Here is a 20,412-nt window from a genome sequence, read left to right as displayed (position 1 = left end):
CAGGATAAACACTGCATGCTCACAAGGCAAGAGTGGGATGGCTGCTGTATCCCAGGTCTCCCTCACAAACACTGTGACTGAAATTCCTACCACACAGGGGAATGTGTGTGCGCTCCTGTCGGTGTGTTCTCTGAGAAACAGTGCATGACAGACCTCATTGTGTGTACACCTCTAGAAACTATGGATACTGTGGTGAATGTGTGGTTAGTTATACCATTTTATTTGTACACCATATTTATTTGTATATAATTTTAAATATTAAGATTAATATGAAATTGTGTTTTATAGGTTAACGGTGGTTCAATAGTGGTAGTCTCTTTTGTCTCAACATAGTACACAATTAACCTCCTTATAACTTGCCATTCTTTTTTTTAAAAAAGATTTATTTATTTGAAAGTCAGTTATACAGAGAGAGGAGAGGCAGATAGAAAGAGAGGTCTTCTATCTGCTGGTTCACTCCCCAGTTGGCCACAATGGCCGGGGCAGCACTTATCCAAAGCCAGGAGCCAGGAGCCTCTTCCAGGTCTCCCACATGGGTGCAGGGACCCAAAGAGTCAGGCCATCTTCTACTGCTTTCCCAGGCCATCGCAGAGAGCTGGATCAGAAGTGGAGCAGCTGGGTCTCTAACTGGCACCCATATGGGATGTTGGCACTGCAGATGGCAGCTTTACCTGCTACACCACAGCGCCGGCCCCCAACTTGCCATTCTTAAATCCTCACTTATGAGTCATCTCTCCTCTGGTTTGAATCACAAATAATTTTTTTCAGGAAGGAAGTAGATAGCATGTTTTATACCTTTTTTATATTGGTCATGGTTTGTTTATTCTGTTTTTAATTCAGAGGAATCATTCTTGTATCTCAGGAGTGAACTGTTGGTTCACTCCCAAAATGGCCGTAAAAGCCAGGGCTGAGCCAATCTGAAGCCAGGAGCCAGGAGCTTCCTCCCGGTCTCCCACATGGGTACAGGAGCCCAAGGACTTGGACCATCTTTTGCTGCCTTCTCAGGTGTATTAGCAGGGAGCTGGATGGGAAGTGGTGCAGCCGGGACTCAAACTGGTGCCTGTATGGGATGCTGGCTCTGCAGACAGAGGCTTAACCCGCTACGCCACAGCACTAGCCCCTGTCATTGGTATTTTTATTTATTTTTTTTTCAATTCTCGAGTTACAAAGATAGCTGACTCAATGTAGTTCATAGATAAAATTCTAAGAATATATATTATATATGATATAAAATATATGTTCTTTCTACACTTATTTGTTGAGAGAAGGGGGAGGACACAGAGAGAAATCTTGTATCTCCTGGTTCAATCTCCAAATGGCCACTAAGGCCAGGACTTGGACAGGTCAAAGCCAGGAGCCTGGAACCTGTCCAGGTCTTCCACATGGTGGAAAGGGACTCAATTATGTGTGCCATTGTCCTCTGCTTTCCCAGACACATGAGCAGGAAGGTGGATCGGAAGCAGAATGGTCAGAACTTGAACTAGCCCTCTGATATGGGATGCTGGTGTCCCTAGTGGTGGCTTAACCCACTTGCACCACAGTGCTGGCTCCTGTTCAGGGTTTTTATCAGGAATAGATGTTGAATTTTGCCCAATTCTTTTCCTGCATTTATTGAGATGATCATATGATTTTTATCCACTCCATTGATATATAAATATTACATATATTGATTTGCATATGTTGAACTATCCCTGAGATATCTTCTACCTGTGGTGAGTGATCTTTTTGATGTGTTGTTAGATTGAATTACCAGGGTTTCTCTTAAAAAGATTTATTTATTTATTTATTTGAAAGGCAGAGTTATAGAGTGAGTGAGAGCGAACATGAGTGAGAGCTTCCATCTACTGGTTACTCCCCAGATGGCTGCAACGGCCAGGGCTGGGCCAGGCTGAAGCCAGGAGCCTGGAGCTCCATCTGGTCTCTGAAGTGGGTACAGGAACCAAGTACTTGGGCCATCTTCCACTGTTTTCCCAGGTGCATTAGCAGGGAGCTGGATTGGAAGTAGAGCACCAGGACTGGAACTCATATGGGATGCTGGTGTTGTAGGCAGCAGCTAACCCACTGTGCCGCCGTGCCAGACCCAGGTTGCCAAGATTTTGTTGAGAACCTTTGCATCTGTGTTCATCAAGGATATTGGCGTATAGTTTGTTGTTGTTTCCTTATAAGGTTTGGAATTACAGTAATGAGTTTGAGAATCCTTTTGATTGCTTGAGGTAGTTTGAGAGCAGTTGGTGTTAGTTCTTCCTTTAAAGTTTGCAAGAAATCAGCAGTGAAGCTGTCTGGTCACAAGCTTTTGTTAGTCAAGAGGGTTTTCTTTATTATTATTACTGATTCAATCTGATTGCTTATTGTTAATCTGTTCAGGTTTTCATTGTCTTCGTGGTCCAATTTTGGTTATGTATCCAGAAATATAGTCACTTTTCTGGGTTTCCCAATTTGTTGGCATACAGTTAGTCAAAACTGTCCCTGATGATTCTTTGTATTTCCGTGGTATCCATTGTGGGTTTTTTTTTTTTTTTTTTTTTGACAGGCAGAGTTAGACAGTGAAAGAGAGAGAGAGAGAGAGAGAGAGAAAGGTCTTTCTTCTGTTGGTTCACCCCCCCAAATGACCGCTACTACTGGTGCGCTGCAGCTGGCGCGCCACGCCGCTCTGAAGCCAGGAGCCAGGTGCGTCGTCCTGGTCTCTCATGCGGGTGCAGGGCCCAAGCACTTGGGCCATCCTCCACTGCCTTCCTGGGCCACCGCAGAGAGCTGGACTGGAAGAGGAGCAACCAGGACAGAATCCAGTGCCCCAACCGGGACTAGAACCCGGGGTGATTAGCCTAGTGAGCTGCAGCGCCGGCCAGTGGTATCCATTGTATCATCTCTCCTTTTCATCTCTGATTTGTTGAATTTTTATCTTTTTTTCTTGGTGTAGCAAAAGGTTTATCAATTTTGTTTATCTTCATTGATTTTTTTTTTATTTATTTGAAAGATGTAGTTAGAGGAGGGGGAGGGGGAGATTTCTTCCATCTGCTAGTTCATTCCCCAAATGGCCACAGTGGGTAGGGCTGGGCCAGGCTGAAACTAGGAGCCTAACTCCATCCGTGTCTCCCACATGGGTGACAAGGGCCCAAATACTTGGGCCATCTTCCATGGCCTTCCCAGACACATTAGCAGTAAACTGGATCAAAAGTAGGGTGGCTGGGACTCAAACTGGCACTCATTTGGGATGCTGGCATTGCAGGCAATGGCTTACTCCACTGTACCACGGTTTCTGCCTGTTCGTTGAAGCTTTGTATTATTATTAATTAAGGATTTATTTATTTATTCGAAAGAGTTATATATAGAGAGGGAGAGGAGAGACAGAGAGAGGGATATTCTATCTGTTGATTTGCTCCCCAGATAGCTACAATGACCAGGGCTGAGCCAGGCTAAAGACAGAAGCCAGGAACTTCATCCTGGTCTCCCACGTGGGTGTCAGGGGCCAAGCATTTGGGCCATCTGCTGCTGCTTTCCCACATGTGTTAGCAGGGAGCTGGATTGGGAGTGGACCTGCTGGGACAGAGACTGATACCCACGTGAGATGCCAGGATTACAGAAGGCAGCTTGACCTGCGATGCCGCAACACTGGCCCTGTATTATCTTTAAGACTCTATTTCGGCCGGCACTGCGGCTCACTTGGCTAATCCTCCACCTGTGGCCCTGGCACCCCGGGTTCCAGTCCTGGTTGGGGTGCCAGATTCTGTCCCAGTTGCCCCTTTTCCAGTCCAGCTCTCTGCTATGGCCCTGGAGTGCAGTGGAGGATGGCCCAAGTGCTTGGGCCCTGCACCTGCATGGGAGACCAGGAGGAAGCACCCGGATCCTGGCTTCGGATCAGCGCAGCGCGCCGGCCGCAGTGTGCCAGCCATAGCGGCCATTTGGTGTGTGAACCAATAGAAGGAAGACCTTTCTGTCTGTCTCTCTCTCACTGTCTAACTCTGCCTGTCCAAAAAAAAAGCCTCTATCTAGGGCCTGGCACTGTGGCGCAGTAGGTTAAAGCCCCAGACTGCAGTGCCGGCATCCAATATGGTTGCTGGTTTGAGTCCTGGCTTAGCTTTCTGCTATGACCTGGGAAAGCAGTAGAAGATGGCCCAAGTTCCTGGGCCCCGTACCTGTGTGGGAGACCCAGGAGAAGCTTCTGGCTCCTGGCTTTGGATCAGCTCAGCTCTGGCCATTGCTGCCATTTGGGGAGTGAACGAATGGGATGGAAGACCTCTCTCTCTCTCTGGTTTTACCTCTTTCTGTAACTTTTTCAAATAAAGAAAATAAATCTTAAAAAAAAAAAAAAGACTATTTCTGGGGCAGTGCTATAGCGGGTAAAGCCACCACCTGCAGTGCCGGCATCCCATATGGGTCCCAGTTCGAGTTCCAGCTGCTCTACTTCTGATCCAGCTCTCTGCTGATGGCCTGGGAAAGCATCAAAGGATGCCCCAAGAGCTTGGGCCCCTGCACCCACATGGGAGACCCAGAAGAAGCTCCTGGCTCTTGGCTTTGGATCGGTGCATCTCTGGCTGTTGAGGCCATCTAGGGAGTGAACCAGTGGATGGAAGACCTCTCTTTCTCTGTCTCTGCCTCTGCCTTTCAAACAAATAAATAAATCTTCAAAAAAAGAAGAATCTATTTCATTCATTTCTACTCTGATATTGAAACATTTTTGTTCTGTCAACTTTGGATTTTGTTTGTTCTTGCTGTTCGGGTCCTTGATTGCATTGTCAGTTTGTCTAATGTCGTATTTTTAAAATGCAGGTGCTTATTGCTGTACACTTTCCATTAAGTACTGCTTTCGCTGTATCCTATAATTTTTGTGTGTTGGTTCCATTTTCATTTGTTTCAGGGAATTTTTAAATTTCCCTTTTGATTTCTTCAGTGATCCATTGTTTATTCAGGAGCATGTGGTTTAGTCTCCATGTATATATTTTAATTCCTAAAGTTTCTTTTTTTGTTAATTTCTAGTTTTATTCCATTGTGGTTAAAAAAGATACCTGATATGATTTTGAGTTTTTTTAATTTGTTGCAGCTTGTTTTGTGGCCTAATAATATGGTCTGTCCTAGAGACTGTTTCACATGCTGAGGCAAAGAATATGTATTCTGCAGCTATTGGGTAAAATATCCTGTAAATATATATTAGGTCTGTTTGGTGGGTAGTCCAGTTTAATTCTGATGATTCTTTGTTGTTGTGTTCTGTTCATTGATGGAAGTAGGGTGCTAAAGTTCCCCATTACTGGAGCATATCTCTTCTCTACTTATTTTTAAAAATAATTAATTTATTTATTTAAAAGATTTTTTTATTTATTTGAAAGACAGAGTTACAGAGAGAGGTAAGAGAGAGAGAGAAGGGGGGAGGTCTTTCATCCGCTGGTTCACTCCCCAGGTGGCTATAACAGCCAGAGCTGAGCCGATCTGAACCCAGGAGCTAGGTTCTTCTGGGTCTCCCATGTCGGTGCAGGGGCCCAAGAACTTGGGTCATGTTCTGCTGCTTTCCCAGGTGCAATAGCAGGGAGCTGGATCAGAAGTGGAGCAGCTGGGACTCAAACCGGCTTTCATATAGGATGTTGGCGCTGTGGGCCAGGGCTTTAACCCACTGCATCAAAGCACTGGCCCCTCTATTTTTTTTTTTAAAGATTTATTTATTTATTGGAAAGGTGAAGTTGCAGAGAGAGAGGAATAGACCAAAGAGAGAGATATCTTCAGATATCTTCCATCTGCTGGTTCACTCCCCAAATAGCCACAATGGCTGGGGCTGGGCCAGGCCGAAACAGGAGCCTGGAGATTCTTCCAGGTCTCCCATGGGTGTTCAGGGTCCCATGTACTTGGACCATCTTTCTATGTTTTCCCAGATGCATCAGCAGGGAACTGGATTGGAGCAGCCAGGACTCGAACCAGCACCCATATGGTGGCTGCTTTACCCACTAAAACAATGCCAGCTACTCTCTCTCTCTCTCTTTAGATCTAATAAAGTTTGTTTTATATAATTGAATGATCTGGCATTGGGTAGATATAATTTACAATTTTTATATCTTATTGTATTGGTTTCTCTTTATTATGTACTGACTGTCATTGTCGCTTTACAGTTTTTGTTTTAAAGTCTGTTTTGTCTAGTATAGCTACTCCTGCTTGTCTGTGGTTTCTGTTTGCATGAGATATCTTTTTCATCCTTTAGCTTTCAGTCTATGAATATCGTGTTTTTTTTTTTTTTAAAGATTTACTTATTTATTTGAAAGGTAGAGTTTGGGCAGAGGCAGAGAGAAAGTGAGAGAGGTCTTCCATCTGCTGCTTCACTCCCCAGATGGCTGCAACAGCCAGAGCTGGGCTGATCTGAAGCCAGGAACCAAGAGCTTCTTCCAATTCTTCCATGTGGGTGCAGGGGCCCAATCACCTTGGCCATCTTCTACTGCTTTCCCAGGCCATAGCAGAGAGCTGGACTGGAAATGGAGCACTTGGAACTCAAGCCAGCACCCATATGGGATGCTGGCACTGCAGGTGGCACCTTTACCCACTACACCACAGTTCTGGCCCCAGTCTATATATGTCTTTACGGGTAAAGTGAGTTTCTTGAAAACAGCATATCATTATCATTGGCTCTTTTTTTAAAAATCCATTCATCCAGTTTGTATCTTTTAATTGAGGAATTTAGTGCATTTATATTCAAGGTTATTATTGATATATATTGACTTACTCCTTTCTTTTAAAAAATTTCCTATTTATTTTGAATATCCTTTTTTTCTTTGTCTAGTAGGTTTTATATTCTTAAATGTTTTCAAGATGGTAGTTATCTTTCTTTTTCTTCTGTGTGTAGGACTGCCTTGAGCATCTTTTGTAACATTGGTTTGCTGGTGATGAATTCCTTCTGTTTTTGCTTATCTTGGAAAGTATTTCTACTTCATTCATGAAGGATAGCTTTGCTGGTATAGTATTCTTGGTTGGTAGTTTGTTTCTTCTGGAACTTGAAATTTATCATTCCATTCCCTTCTGGCTTGTAAGGTTTCTGCTGAAAAATCTGTTGTTAGTCTAATGGGGGCCTCCTTCAGTGTGACTCCATTCTTTCCTCTTGCAGATCTTAGCATTCTTTCTCGTAGTGAGGATCTTTCTGGTCATGTCTGTTTGGGGTGCTGTGAGCTTCCTTTGCTTAAATGTTTCTGTCTTCATGTTGGGAGACTTTTCATGTCTTGTTTCATTGAGTACGTGTTCCTCTCTTCTCCCACAGGGATTCCCACCATCGAGTATTTCTTCATTTAGTGGTATCCTTAAGGTCTCAGAGGCTGTCTTCATATTTTTTTGATATTTTTTCTTTTGTTTGACCTATCTTCAATTTCAGATATTACTTCTTCTGCTTGATCTAGTCTATCATTGAGGCTTTCAACAGTATTTTTTATTTGATATCAAGATTTCTGTCTCCTTGTTGAATTTCTCATTAATATCATGCATTGTTTTCCTTATTCCGTTCAACTGTTTGCATTCTCTTGTATGTTTTTAAGCATCCTTTAATCATTCTTTTGAATGCTTGCATCAGCTTTATTGTGTCCCTTTGGGGGTGTCGCCTTTCCTGTTGTTTTATATTTCCCGTGTCCCTGTGTTGATGTTTGTGTATCTGGCAGTTTAGTTGTTTCTGTCACTTTTAATGAGTAGCCTTTGTGGTAAAAAGCTTTTTCCTGAGATGTGTCATCAGATGTTGGTTTGTTAGGCTGTTTTGCCATTGGTTCCAGTTGGATGCTGTAGTATAGTCTTATATGGTCTTCGTTGCAATCGAAAGCAGTGGCAATGGGGCATGGCGTGTTGCTCTCAGTCTTGGGAGCAGTACATGAGTCTTGGTAGCAGCCTGCATGGTTGGGTCCAGGGTCATGATAATGCCAGCCCAAAGTCCATCAGTGATATGCAGCTCCCCACAGTGCCAATCCCAAGTTTCTGTGCAATATCTCGGCACCCACCTACCTTTTTTTTCTCCTAAGCAGTTACTCTTTCTATGTTATACTGTCAGGGCTTAGGGGAAGAATGAAGTGTCCAGTCCTGTGGCCACCTATGCTGCAATGCTAGATCACAGCTGGGGCCTGCAGTCCACCAAGACCAGTTCAGCCTGGGATAGGGCCTTGCCCTGGGCTGCCTGCTGCCGAGGTGTCCTTGTGGCCCATAGCTGCTGAGAGGAACCACAGGTGACGCTGGCTTGGATAAGTCCCTCAACTGGGGCCACAGGACTGGGCAGGTCCAGAGTCTTGTCAGGGGACAAGGACTATTAGTGTTTGTCAAGTTTGTGGTTTCTGTTTACCAGTTCCAAGGTGCAATCCTCTGCTCACGTTGATGCCCTACTCCAAGCAGCTGGAATGTTGTTCTTTGCTGTCTGTCCACAGTTAGGGGAGGGGTGATGAAGGCAGTCCTTTGCCCAAGCTGACACTAAGTTGGTTTGCACCTGAGTCTCACAGCCACGGGGCCCTACCCTGCCTTGCAGATGCATACCAAACCTGCACGAGGCTGGGAGCGATGGAGGCTACAGCACTCGTCCATTCTGCCAGACTGCAGGTCTCTGCTGACATTCAAGCAGGCCTGGAGGCTCTGACTGCAAGCACTGGCTTGACGATAGGGCCCGAGGTCTCCATCTGCTGCTGATCTCACTGCACTGGAACTGGCTCTGGGCTTCAAGGCAAAGCTGTGGGTTCACCTCCCTGCCCTGCTCCTCTGTTCTGGATGTCTTACTCTTCACTAGGTACTGGAGATGGAGGGGGAGAGATGATGGTGCCAGTCCCTTGGCTGCTCAGGCTGATGCTAAGCTGGATCGCACCCAAGTCTCACAGTCCCTGGGCCCTGCATGATGTACTCCAGGCCTCTGTGTTGCTGGCAGTGATGCAGGCCAAAATAAACCCATCCCACTGGTTCCTACAGATCTGTGCCTGATGCTGGGGCAAACCTAGAACTCAGTCTGCCAGCACTGCTGTGAGTATGGAGGCCTTTGGGCATTATCTGATGAGTCTCACCTCGGAGGGCCCCACTAAGCTTCAAGGCAGAGTCCTAAGATCACTTTTCCTCCCTACTCCCCAGTTGGAATCTTGTTGTGCTGTTTGCCTCAAGATTGGGAGAGGGTCACCTGGCTAAGGAGGGTCCAAAGCTCAGACTGCTATAAGGGCAGAGGTCTTGGGCCCCTTTCTGGTTCTAGATTTGACCATAGCAGGCCTGGTACTGGGTTTCAAGTCCAACATCGACTTAATTCCTTCTCCCTCCTCTGAAAGGGAGGCATCTCTCTGCACACAACATTATTGGAGCTGGGGGTGGGGATGATACCACAACTCCTTCCTTCCTGCCCTCCTCAGTGCGTCTTATTATTTCACTAGGCCAGGCACTGTGATCTCTCACTTGGCTTCCTTAGCCCCTGTGCACATGACTTGACATGTGAATAGCTATACCACTTGGTGTCTCTGTGGAGAGCCTCTCAGCTGCCATCTTACTCCAGCTTTTTTTTTTCTTTAATTTAAGTTATACAAGTTTTGTGTATTTCATATATTCAGATTTAGGGACATAGTGATACTTCCCCTCCTCCCTGCCCACGCTCCAACCCTTCTTCTCCTCCCTCTCACATTCTCACTCTTAATTTTTACATCTATTTTCAGTTTACTTAATGATCTTTTTTTTATTTTTTTAAATGAGTTACAAATGATGTTTAAATTTACCCAAAATCACAAAGAAAACTAACCTAAAGTTCCAGTGCTCTGACTCATAAGGCTGAACTTATTTCTACAAAGCACCTGTAATTTGACTTGTACTTTTTATTTCCCAAATGAAAACTTTTACCTATGTTGTATTAGTATGAATTGCATATCCTAAATTAATTACTGTAACATCTTCTATCTCGTATCTTTTACATTTTACTTAGATTTTAAAAAAGCAATGCTATATTATTTAGGAGGGTGGGAAGAATCACTATATTCCCAAAGTTGTAATTATGAAATTTGTACTCATTAAATAAAAGGTTTCTTTGGGGGAAAAAAGAGTTTATTAAGTTAAATGCTCTTCCACTACTGAATGGATGCAAGGAATTAGACTTCATCAAGAAAACTTGGGACAGGCATTTGGGCTGGTAGGTGAAGACACTGGTTAAGATGCCAGCATCCCATATTGGAGTGCCTAGGTTTGATACCTGCCTCTGACTTCTGACTCCAGATTCCTGGTAGTGTGGACTCTGGGAAGCAGTGGTGATGGCTCAAGTAATTGGGTTCCTGCCACCCATGTGCAATACCTAGACTGATCTTATAGTTAACCCTACACTAAGTAAGAGTTCGGTAGTCTGAAGAAGAAAACACCGTTCCCCAGCGCAAGAGACAAGGGCTGTAAACAATCCTTGAATCTCAAAATGTCTATTTCACTCCAATACATTATATTTCAGGTACTCTGTTACCTCCGGTCAGGGAAAACATATAATATCTGTCTTTTTGGGACTGGCCTCTTTCACTAAGTGTAATGGTTTCCAGTTTGCAAAAGACAGAATTTCATTTTTGTTTTTACAGTTGAGTAGTACTCCGTAGTGTATATGTATCATAATTTCCTTTTCCAGTCAACAGTTGATGGACATCTGGGTTGATTCCGTATCTTAGCTATCGTGACGTGTGCTGTAATGAACACAAGGGTACAGGTAACTCAGATGCTGATTTCTTTTGGTTTAGGTAAATTCCCAGGGGTGGGATGGCTGGGTTGTCATAGGGTGGATCTGTGTTCAGGGCTCTGAGGTGTCTCCATACTGTTTTTCAGTGGCTGCACCAGCTTATATTCTCACCAGCAGTGGATTAGGGTACCTTTTCCCCGACAGCCTCGCCAGCATTTGTTGTTTGCTAATTTCTGTATGAGAGCCATTCTAACTGCAGTGAGGTGAAACCTCATTGTGGTTTTGATTTGCATTCCCTGATGGCTAGTGATCCTGCTTGGTCCATTTTTTAAGAAACTCTTTTGGTGGACATAGAAAGTCACTGAGCTTTGGTCTTAACCTTCTTGAAACGATTTTTTTTCTTAAATATTTAATGGAATTCAAAAGTAAAGCCATGTGGGCCTGGAGTTTTCTTTATGGAAAGGTTTTAAGCTATGAATTTAGTTTATTTAATGGAGGAGTGCTCCAATGTTGATTTCCTTTGACAAATTGTATGTAATGTGTGTCTTTGAAGAAATGTGTCCATTTCATCTGAGATGTTGGATTTATTGGCATGAAGTCATTCATAATCACCTTACTATCCTTTTATTGCAAGTGGGATGTGTAATGATGTCCCCTCTTGTTCCTGATACTGATGAATTGTTGTTCTTCTTCCTTTTTTTTTTTTTTTTTTTTAGAAGTTATTTATTTGAAAGAGATACAGAGAGAGAGAGAGATCTTCTGTGCTTTGGTTTACTCCCCAAATGTCCACAATGGCCAGGGCTGGGCCCGGCTGAAGCCAACAGCCAAGAACTTCAAGTGCTCTCCCACGTGGGTGGTAGGGTTCCAAGCATTTAGGCCATCTTCTGCTGCTTTCTCAGATGCATTAGCAGGGAGCTGGATCAGGAGTAGAGCAGCCAGGACTTGAACTGGTGCCCATATATGATCTTGGTGCTGCAGATGGTGGGTTCACCTGCTGTGCCACAGTGCCAGCCCCTTCCTTGTTTCTCTTGATCAGTCTGGCTAAAACTTTTATGTGTTTTATTCACTTTGAAAGAACAAGTCTTTGGTTTTATTGATTTTCTTCATCATTCATTTTCTGTCCATTGATTCTTTTTTATTATTTGTTGTCCTTCAGTTTTTTTAAGATAGAAGCTAAGCTTAAGTCATTGATCTCACACTTCTCTCTCTCTCTCTTTTTAAGATTTATTTATTTGCTTGAAAATCAGAGTTACAGAGAGAGAGAGAGAGAGAGAGAGAGAGAGAGATCTTGTGCCCACTGTTTCATTCCCAAGATGGCTGCAATAGCTGAGGCTGGGCCAGGCCAAAGCCAGGATCCAGGAGCTTCCTCTGGGTCTTCCATGTGGGTGTAGGGACCTAAGGACTTCTGCCATCTTCCACTGTTTTCCCAGGCACTTTAACAGGAAGCTGGATTGGAAGTGGAGCAGCTGGGATTTGAACCGGCACCCACATCAGATGCCAGGTCTCAGGCAACAGCTTTACCCAGCATGCCACAGAGCTGGGCCCCCTCTTCTTTTCTTGTTTGAAGACTTACTACTATAAATTTCCCTCAAAGTACTCCATTAATTGCTTCTCACAATTTTTTTAAACTAAGGAAACAGTTTATTTGACCCTTGGCTATTTTCCTGCATCCCAAATTACTGATTCTCAGGAGGCAATGAGAAAAGACAGCATATTCTCCAAGGAGGGCGTGAGTCACAATTCCCATCAATCCAGAGACAACCGTGCTTGCAGGCACAAACTCCAATCAGTTGCTATGACCGTCAGCAAGTGGTACAGATGGGAGTGCAGTGTGTGCTGGGGTAGAGCGAAGACGGCTGGCAGCGTGAAGCAAAAAGCTCATTTTGAGTCACTAGGAAGTAGAAACTGTATAATACTGACAGGCTCCATCCAAATTGCTGAGTATTTCAAAATGAGAATTATCTCAACGGCTATTCAGCGTGTTTGAGGACAGGTGTATATGTACACTTTATATTTTATGTGTATTTTATCACATACCTCAGTAAGGAATGCTGAGTTGCTTAATCCAACCAATAAATTTAAAATACAAATGTCAGGGCCGGTACTGTGGCATAGTTGGTGCATTCCACGTGGGTGCTGGTTTGAGTCTCAGCTGCTCCACTTCTGATCCACCTCCTTGCTAACAAACCTGAGAAAGCAGTGAAAGATGGCCCAGCTGCTGGAGCCCCTGCACCCACGTGGGAGACCCAGAGAAGCTCCTGACTCCTGGCTTCAGCCTGGTCCAGCCCTGGCCTTTGCGGCCATTTGGGGAATGAACCAGTGGAAGAAAAGTCTCTCTGTCCCCCCCCCCTTGCTGTAATTCTGCCTTTCAAATAAAATATATTAAAATAAAAGTGTTAACGTTTTTCCGTGTGTCAGTACACAGGCTTCTGAAGATGGGTCTTGAGTTCTGTGATAAATGAGTTTTCAGGGATAGCCACGTCAGTCCATCTGGCTACCCGCTCGCTACTCATTAGGAATTGGAGGAGCTGGGGCAGGCTCCGGTAAGAGAATCAGTCTGTTAAAGGCAACATCTGGGCCCTGCAGCTGGCTTTCTGGGCAGCACCGTCCTTGTTGAGGGGTCAGCGCTGTGGAGCCACCACTGCTCTGAGATGCTTTCACAGCCCAACAGGAAGCCCAACAAGGTGCAGTCTGGCAGCTATTGAGGTGTATGCCTGGGAGACCAGGCTGAAGGCCCGGCTCCTTAGCGCGTGCCCCATGCTTCCATGATTGGCTGCACCAGCTCGGACCCCTGGTAAGCGTGATGCTTGCATAGATCCCAGGGAAACGCCTCTGCTGAATTCTTCCTCCTACTGGGCCAAATTCCCCCAGGTTCAGAATTCGCCGATTTTGTAGCTTTCCCAAAGATGGCGTGCACTGTTCATGTCATTGTGGAGTAAATATGAAGCGAGAAACTGACCATACGCTGGGCATAGTGGTCCCTGCAGGGACCTCGAGCTCCTGGCTCTCCCACTGATGCAGGAGCATTCGGAAACTGAAGCATCTGTGCCGTCACCACGGCCTGCTCCTCTCAGCGCTGCGCCTTCCAGACGGCCCTGCGTCTCACAGATAGTGATGCTTTTCATGAAGCTCAAAACACTTTATCTTTTCAGGTTTTTAAACTCATACATTGTTTAATTTTTCAAGTACTTGGATATTTTCAAGACGTCTGTTCTTTTTTCCTCATTTTTCACCATCCCAGGCATCTTGATGTGCTTTCTGGGTGGTCAGCATGTTTCCTACGTGATGCGCATGCGGCATGGCAGTGCTTCTGCAGTGAGAGCTAAGTCTGGATGAGCCACGGCTAGGAGTGAGATCTGCCCTACTAATTGTGTAGGACAGTCCTAGGAAATGCAGTCTTATTAACGAGCCAGTACCCTAAAATGTGAATGGTGGTTTTCTAGGTGATTGGATTTTAGATAATTTTAGTTTTCTTCATGACGCATTTCTGTGTTTTCTAACCTCTGTACAATGAAAATCTATTACTTTTGTATTAAAATGATTTTTTTATGTGGAAGGTAAAAACTAGTAGAACTGTAAAGTAAAGTGGATATCAGATCTAACACGCTGAGCGTGACTCGAGCTGTAGGCACTCAGAGCAGTGATTGAACAGCAGACGGTGTTGGTCAGAATTGTCTCTAATGGTGTTGACAGGAGGCAGCATTGACAAGCCCTCAGTGGTGGCAGTTTCAGCCTCTCTAAGAGAGAGTTGTCAGCCGGCGCCGCGGCTCACTAGGCTAATCCTCCACCTTGCAGCGCCGGCACACCGGGTTCTAGTCCCGGTCAGGGCGCCGGATTCTGTCCCGGTTGCCCCTCTTCCAGGCCAGCTCTCTGCTGTGGCCCGGGAGTGCAGTGGAGGATGGCCCAAGTGCTTGGGCCCTGCACCCACATGGGAGACCAGGAAAAGTACCTGGCTCCTGGCTTCAGATCAGCGCGGTGCGGCAGCCATTGGAGGGTGAACCAACGGCAAAGGAAGACCTTTCTCTCTGTCTCTTTCTCTCACTGTCCACTCTGCCTGTCAAAAATAAATAAATAAATAAATAAATAAATAAACGAACAGTTGTGAGGCTCCTAAGAAAAGCCTTCCAGTCCTGTTTCCTGGGTTAGAATTCCTAACTTAACACTCGGGTCATGACTTAACACCTCACCTTCTGGGAGGGGACGGGAGCTTATGTTTTGTTCACTAATCCAGTTGTTCCCTCTCTGTTCTGTCCACCAGGCAGCTGGCTAAGAGTCTTGGGCAGGCTGGTGAAATCGAACCTGAAACAGAAGGAATCCTAACAGAGTATGGTGTGGATTTCTCTGATTTCTCTTCAGAAGTTCTGGAATGTCTCCCTCAAAGGCTGCCCTGGACTGTTCCGCCAGAGGAGTTCAACAAGAGACGAGACCTAAGGTAAAGCCGGGAAGCTCCGTGAGACAGCTCTGTCCACCCTCTGCCTTCTAAGTGAACTCCCCTAGGGACTCAGTGTTTCCATCGCAGCTGTTCAGTTCAGCCGAGTGCTCTCGTACCAGAGGCTGGCAAATTATGGCCCACAAGGTAAATCAAGCCCACTACCTGTTTGAACAGCCCAGGAGCTAAGAATGGTTTTGATACTTGAAAATGATTGGAAAAAATTAAAACAAGAATAATTTTATGGGCCGGCGCCATGGCTCACTTGGTTAATCCTCCGCCTGCAGCGCCGGCATCCCATATGGGCGCCGGGTTCTAGTCCCAGTTGCTCCTCTTCCAGTCCAGCTCTCTGCTATGGCCCCGGGAAGGCAGTGGAGGATGGCCCAAGTGCTTGGGCACCTGCACCCGTGTGGGAGACCAGGAGGAGGCTCCTGGCTCCTGGCTTCAGATCGGCATAGTTCCAGCTGTAGCGGCCATTTAGGGGGTGAACCAACAGAAGGAAGACCTTTCTCTCTGTCTTTCTCACTGCCTAACTCTATCTGTCAAATAAATTAAATTAAAAAAGAATAATTTTATGACAATTATATGAAACTCAAATTTCAGTGTCCATAAGACTGCATTGGAACACAGCCATGCTTTTTTGTTTGTATATTGCCCATGAGTGTTTTGCATTTTAAGTGCAGAGATGGGTGTTTGCAACAGAGACCATGTGATCTGTGAAGCCTAAGATATTTACCATCTAGCCTTGGATGGGAGAAGCTACCTAACCCCTTTTCTAAACCATTCTAATTCCAAAAAGTTCAGTCGGCACTTTGTTCTCTTCTTGCTAATTCCATAGGCCTGATCAATCACAGACAGGGTGTTATCTGGTTGGAAGTGCCTTCCTTTAAATGGGCCTCTCCAGGCACACAGCAAGGGAGTTGAGTCTTTTGTACTTGGAGCCTCATTTTAAAGCTTTACTTTTAGGTCTGGAATTTGTTGGAAAGTACTTTTGTGGTATTTTTATAACAACATCTTCTTTGAAGACGTTTCTTCGTTGTGGGATGTTAGTTCTTTTCTGATATTTCTCTTCAGAATTTGGTTTCAGTACTGGCATTCATTTTGGATGCCACATGGAGATATTTAGAACCGAGAAACCCTTCATACAACCGCTGGGTCTGTGGAAGGTTTTCCTCTAAGGCTGTCCCGTGTCGGAGCCTCTTGCAGCACACGCGCTCGCCGCATGCTGCCGAGCCTGCGATGCCCTCAGCTCCTGGTGCCTGTTGCTAGGCCTGCTCTGGGGAGACTCCTTCTCTGCTCCCATTCGCCGTCCTTCGGAGTTTACTGTCTTGTTTCACTTTCCTTGCTGGACAAGGAAAAGGAGATGATAGCTAGACCCCTTTTCTACTTGCTAGTGCCTGTAGTAGAACACGTCAAATGGGAAGTCAGTTAGCCCAAGCGGCAGTCCTAGCTTTCAGTGGGAAGCCACTGAACTCCTGCTCGTACATAGAGACCTCAGGCCCAAATCCTAACCCTTCTGAATCTTTGTTTTCTTATATACAAATTCAGGAGCTTGTTTGTTGAGATCTTTCCTGAACCTAGGGAGCTATAAAAAATTTTAATAAGAAGATCAGAATGAATGACTGACATTATCCTTTGAATATAGGCAGTCTGCAGTACTTATCAAAATTGTAGATGTGCCTGGCTTTTCACCCCAGCACTCTGCTTCCAGGAGTCTGTCCCACTCGGAGAAGTGTACAAGAATGCTCACTGCTGGTCTGTTGTAAAAGTGAAACACTGGGGGCCCTGCTCATGCCCATCAGGAAGAATGGTTTAATAATCAAGGTGAAGTATGACACAGCGTTCCCCCACGACACTGCAAAAAAGGAGCTAGATCCATGTGGACATTCCTAGAAGTACGACCACCATATATATGGTTGAGTGAAAGAAACAAATTTTGAAACCACGACTATGAGCCTGTTTTTTGGAAAGTGAAATAACATAAAAACTATAAATGTACACACATACATATAAACATATATGTATACATAGACAAATATACACCTGTATACAAGGAAATAAATCTATCAGCAGTGCTTACCACAGGAAGTGGGGTCAGGGAGGGGTAAGGATGTAGGGAACAGTATTTTACTTTAATTTGTGTAGCACTGCTTTATCCAAATTATTTTAAAATAACTTTTATAATGCTTAAGCACGTTTCAGCAGCCACGAGGCCCAGCACCACGAGTGCCCCTCCACGGCTCCTTCTTGCCATTTCTTTGGACCTCACTGCCTTCTGGGTTAGATTACGGGATGAAAGGCCTCACTCTGCAGAAGGTCTCTGCTGAAGCGTACCTGTGTGCCTGTGGAAAGATCCAAAGGTAGAGACGGATATGGTGCACTCTCTGCTGTTTAGTATAGTGATGTGAATTGTTTTTAAAATTGCTTTGACCTCTGAACACTTTTCCCCTACCTGTTAGCCTCAGGGTTACGTTTCTAAAATTCAAATCAGTTTTCTTTACTTCTTTGCATTTAAAATCTTTCAACTGCTTCTTGATGCCTAAATTAGTAATCACCAAACTTTGTTGAAAATACATTCCCACTAATACATCGGTTTTTATTTTAAAATTATAAGTGAATTTACTACTTTATTATATATGTACATATAAATGTGGGTAAAACTAGAAAAATAACAAAAGTGATGTGTGAATGAAATAAATTATTAAATATTTTAATTTCACTTAGACAAGGTGTAGAAAACCCTGTTTATATTAATAATTTTACTTTTGTTGACAACAATGTGATTGAATATTCATTTGTTTTAAATTTTGCATTCACAACTTGTGATAATATGGGAATTCAAAGGCCTGATTTTTGATGGTTATTCTAACTGAAAAAGAGACATTTTTAAAAGATTTATTTATTTATTTGAAAGTTAAAGTTACACAGAGAGAGAGGAAAGGCAGAAACAGGTGTTCCACCCGCTGGTTCACTCCCCAGATGGCCACAATGGCCAGAGCTGCGCCAACCCAAAGCCAGGAGCTAAGAGCTTCTCCCAAGTCTCCCATGCAGGTGCAGGGGCCCAAGGACTTGGGCCGTCCTCCACTGCTTTCCCAGGCCATAGCAGAGAACTGGATCAGAAGTAGAGCAGCTGGGACTTGAACTGGTGCCTGTATGGGATGCCAGCACTACACGCGGCAGCTTTACCCACTATGCCACACTACCATCCCCAAAGATACATTTTTTGGAAATGCGGAGAGACAGGCGGAAGTCTCCCATCCATTGGTTCACTCCCCCAGTACCCACAACAGCTGGGACTGGTCTGGGCCAAACTCAGGAGCTGGGAACTCAGTCTGGGTCTTCCATGTTTGTAGTAGGGCCCCAAATACTCAAGCCCTCCCTGGCTACCTTCTAGGGTGCACAGAAGAGGGACGTTGGGATTGGGGAAGTCTCAGGCCCTCTGATACAGGACGTGGGTGTCCCAAGTGGAGTCTTTAACTGCTACGCCCCTGACAAAGCCTATCTTTAGAAGGCGTGAGCTGAGCTCACCAAATCATACTTATTTCCAGCTCTATTCAGCAGTTGTATTCCAATTCATTTTAAAATCCAGCTAATAAATTTCTATTTTGCCTGATATCAGTCAGTTCTCATGGACTAATTGAAAAAGTCCTGCATTTTTAGACTTTTTAAAAAATGGGTTCATAATCTTTGGTTAATTTTCAACAGGCATCTTTTAAAATGGGTATGGACATGAGTGAGTGTGTATATACTTGCAGCATTTTAGGCTCCAAATCACATGACAAGGGAAAAATGTAAAACCTGAATATGGCAATTCTCAAAATGCAGTAACCTGTCATTCTCATTGTTAAGGTGGCACTTTGACCTTGAAGGGACAGATTGCATGCATTTATTTTTAAAGTATCTTCTAGGTAAATAGCAGCCATTGTTAGAAGCATAATGTGGCTAGAGATGGATTCATATTAATAGCAAAAGAAATGCCAGCTTATCATTTTTCTGGTGTTAGTAGTATTACTGGTTAGTGTTATTTTTTAATATTATCTTCAATCTGTGGCTCCTTGCAGTCATTTTTTTAAGATAAGATCGCCTATTTTTTTTAAGATTTTTTTTTTTTGAGAGGTAGAGTTACAGACAGTAAGAGAGAGAGACAGAGAGAAAGGTCTTCTTTCCGTTGGTTCACTCCCCAAATGGCCGCAATGGCTGGAGCTGAGCCGATCCAAAGCCAGGAGCCAGGTGTTTCTTCCCAGTCTCCTATGCGGTTGCAGGGGCCCAAGGACTTGGGCCATCTTCTACTGCTTTCCCAGGCCACAGCAGAGAGCTGAATCGGAAGAGGAGCAGCTGGGACTGGAACCAGTGCCCACATGGGATGCCAGCACTGCAGGCGGAGGGTTAACCTACTGTGCCACAGCAGTCATCTTTTTAGCCATTTTCCTATTTTGTAAGAATTAGCTTAGCTAAAACTAGAGAACATACACAAATTCAGGACCAACATTGTGGTGCAGTAGGTTAAGCCACCACCTGTGATGCCAGCATCCCATATGGGTGTTGTTTCAAGTTCCAGCTGCTCCACTTCTAATCCAGCTCCCTGCTAATGTGTCTAGGAAAGCAGCAGACGATGGCCCAATTCCTTGGGCCTCTGTACCCATGTGGGAGACCTAGATGGAGTTCCAGGCTCCTGGCTTTGGCCTGGGCCAGCCCCAGCTTTTGCAGCTGTTTGGGGAGTGAACCAGCAGTTAGAAGGTCTATCTCTCTCTCTCCTCCTCTCCCTCTCTATAATTCTGCCTTTCAAATAGATAAATCTTTAAAACAAACAAACAAACTAAAACCCACAAGTTTATGTAACTGGGCATGGGCAAGTATTCATTGCAGTTGAGTGAAAGCATAAAAACCAACAAGAGTGCAGTGTCTGTGCCTTTTGTTCTGATACACCTGCTTACTGCACGGCCCGTGCTGTTAGTGAGGGTGTCTGCGTTAATTCATGTGTTTATGTAGTCACCATTCATTTCTTATTTCTCACTATAAGAAATACACACAAAGAGAAGTCCCTAAGTGGGCAGAAGTGTTTGTGTCTGATTACCTTTTCCTTTTCTTTGACTAGTCTCATGGTACATTTATCCAGTTTTTCAGCAAACGAATATTTATTGAGTGTCATCTCTGGGCTTCAGGGCTGTGACAGTGAACAAAAGCGAATGTGGCACTGCCTTATGGAGCTCTCGTTCTTGTGGCCCAAGAACATGAGTCGACTCTGTGAGGCAGCAAAGTGGAATTATAATGAGGGAGAAGGGGCATTGGTGCAAGAACTTGTATCATCAATGCCCTCTGCCCAGGAGTCCAGTGGCTTCAGAGTTTGTTTTTCTAATCAATATTCACTTTTCTAGGAAAG

General features: G+C 44.6%; 1 protein-coding gene and 1 pseudogene across 8 annotated transcripts in view; one reads left to right on the top strand and one right to left on the bottom strand.

Moving 5' to 3' along the window:
• The window catches only part of DIS3L2 (DIS3 like 3'-5' exoribonuclease 2), a 385,604-nt gene that overhangs the window by 185,413 nt on the left and 179,779 nt on the right, over window positions 1-20,412 (top strand). For all 8 annotated transcript variants that reach the window (XM_070070055.1, XM_070070058.1, XM_070070061.1 and 5 more), the window contains one exon: window positions 14,862-15,035. In XM_070070055.1, coding sequence (XP_069926156.1) covers window positions 14,862-15,035 — 174 coding nt within the window. The remainder of the gene's footprint in view (window positions 1-14,861; window positions 15,036-20,412) is intronic.
• On the bottom strand, window positions 13,018-13,636 carry LOC127491830 (COP9 signalosome complex subunit 8 pseudogene; annotated as a pseudogene).

This window comes from Oryctolagus cuniculus, chromosome 3, assembly GCF_964237555.1.
Source record: "Oryctolagus cuniculus chromosome 3, mOryCun1.1, whole genome shotgun sequence".
Lineage (NCBI taxonomy): Eukaryota > Metazoa > Chordata > Mammalia > Lagomorpha > Leporidae > Oryctolagus > Oryctolagus cuniculus.
Note: the sequence above shows the minus strand (reverse complement) of the source record. Positions and strands in the feature narration are given on the sequence as shown.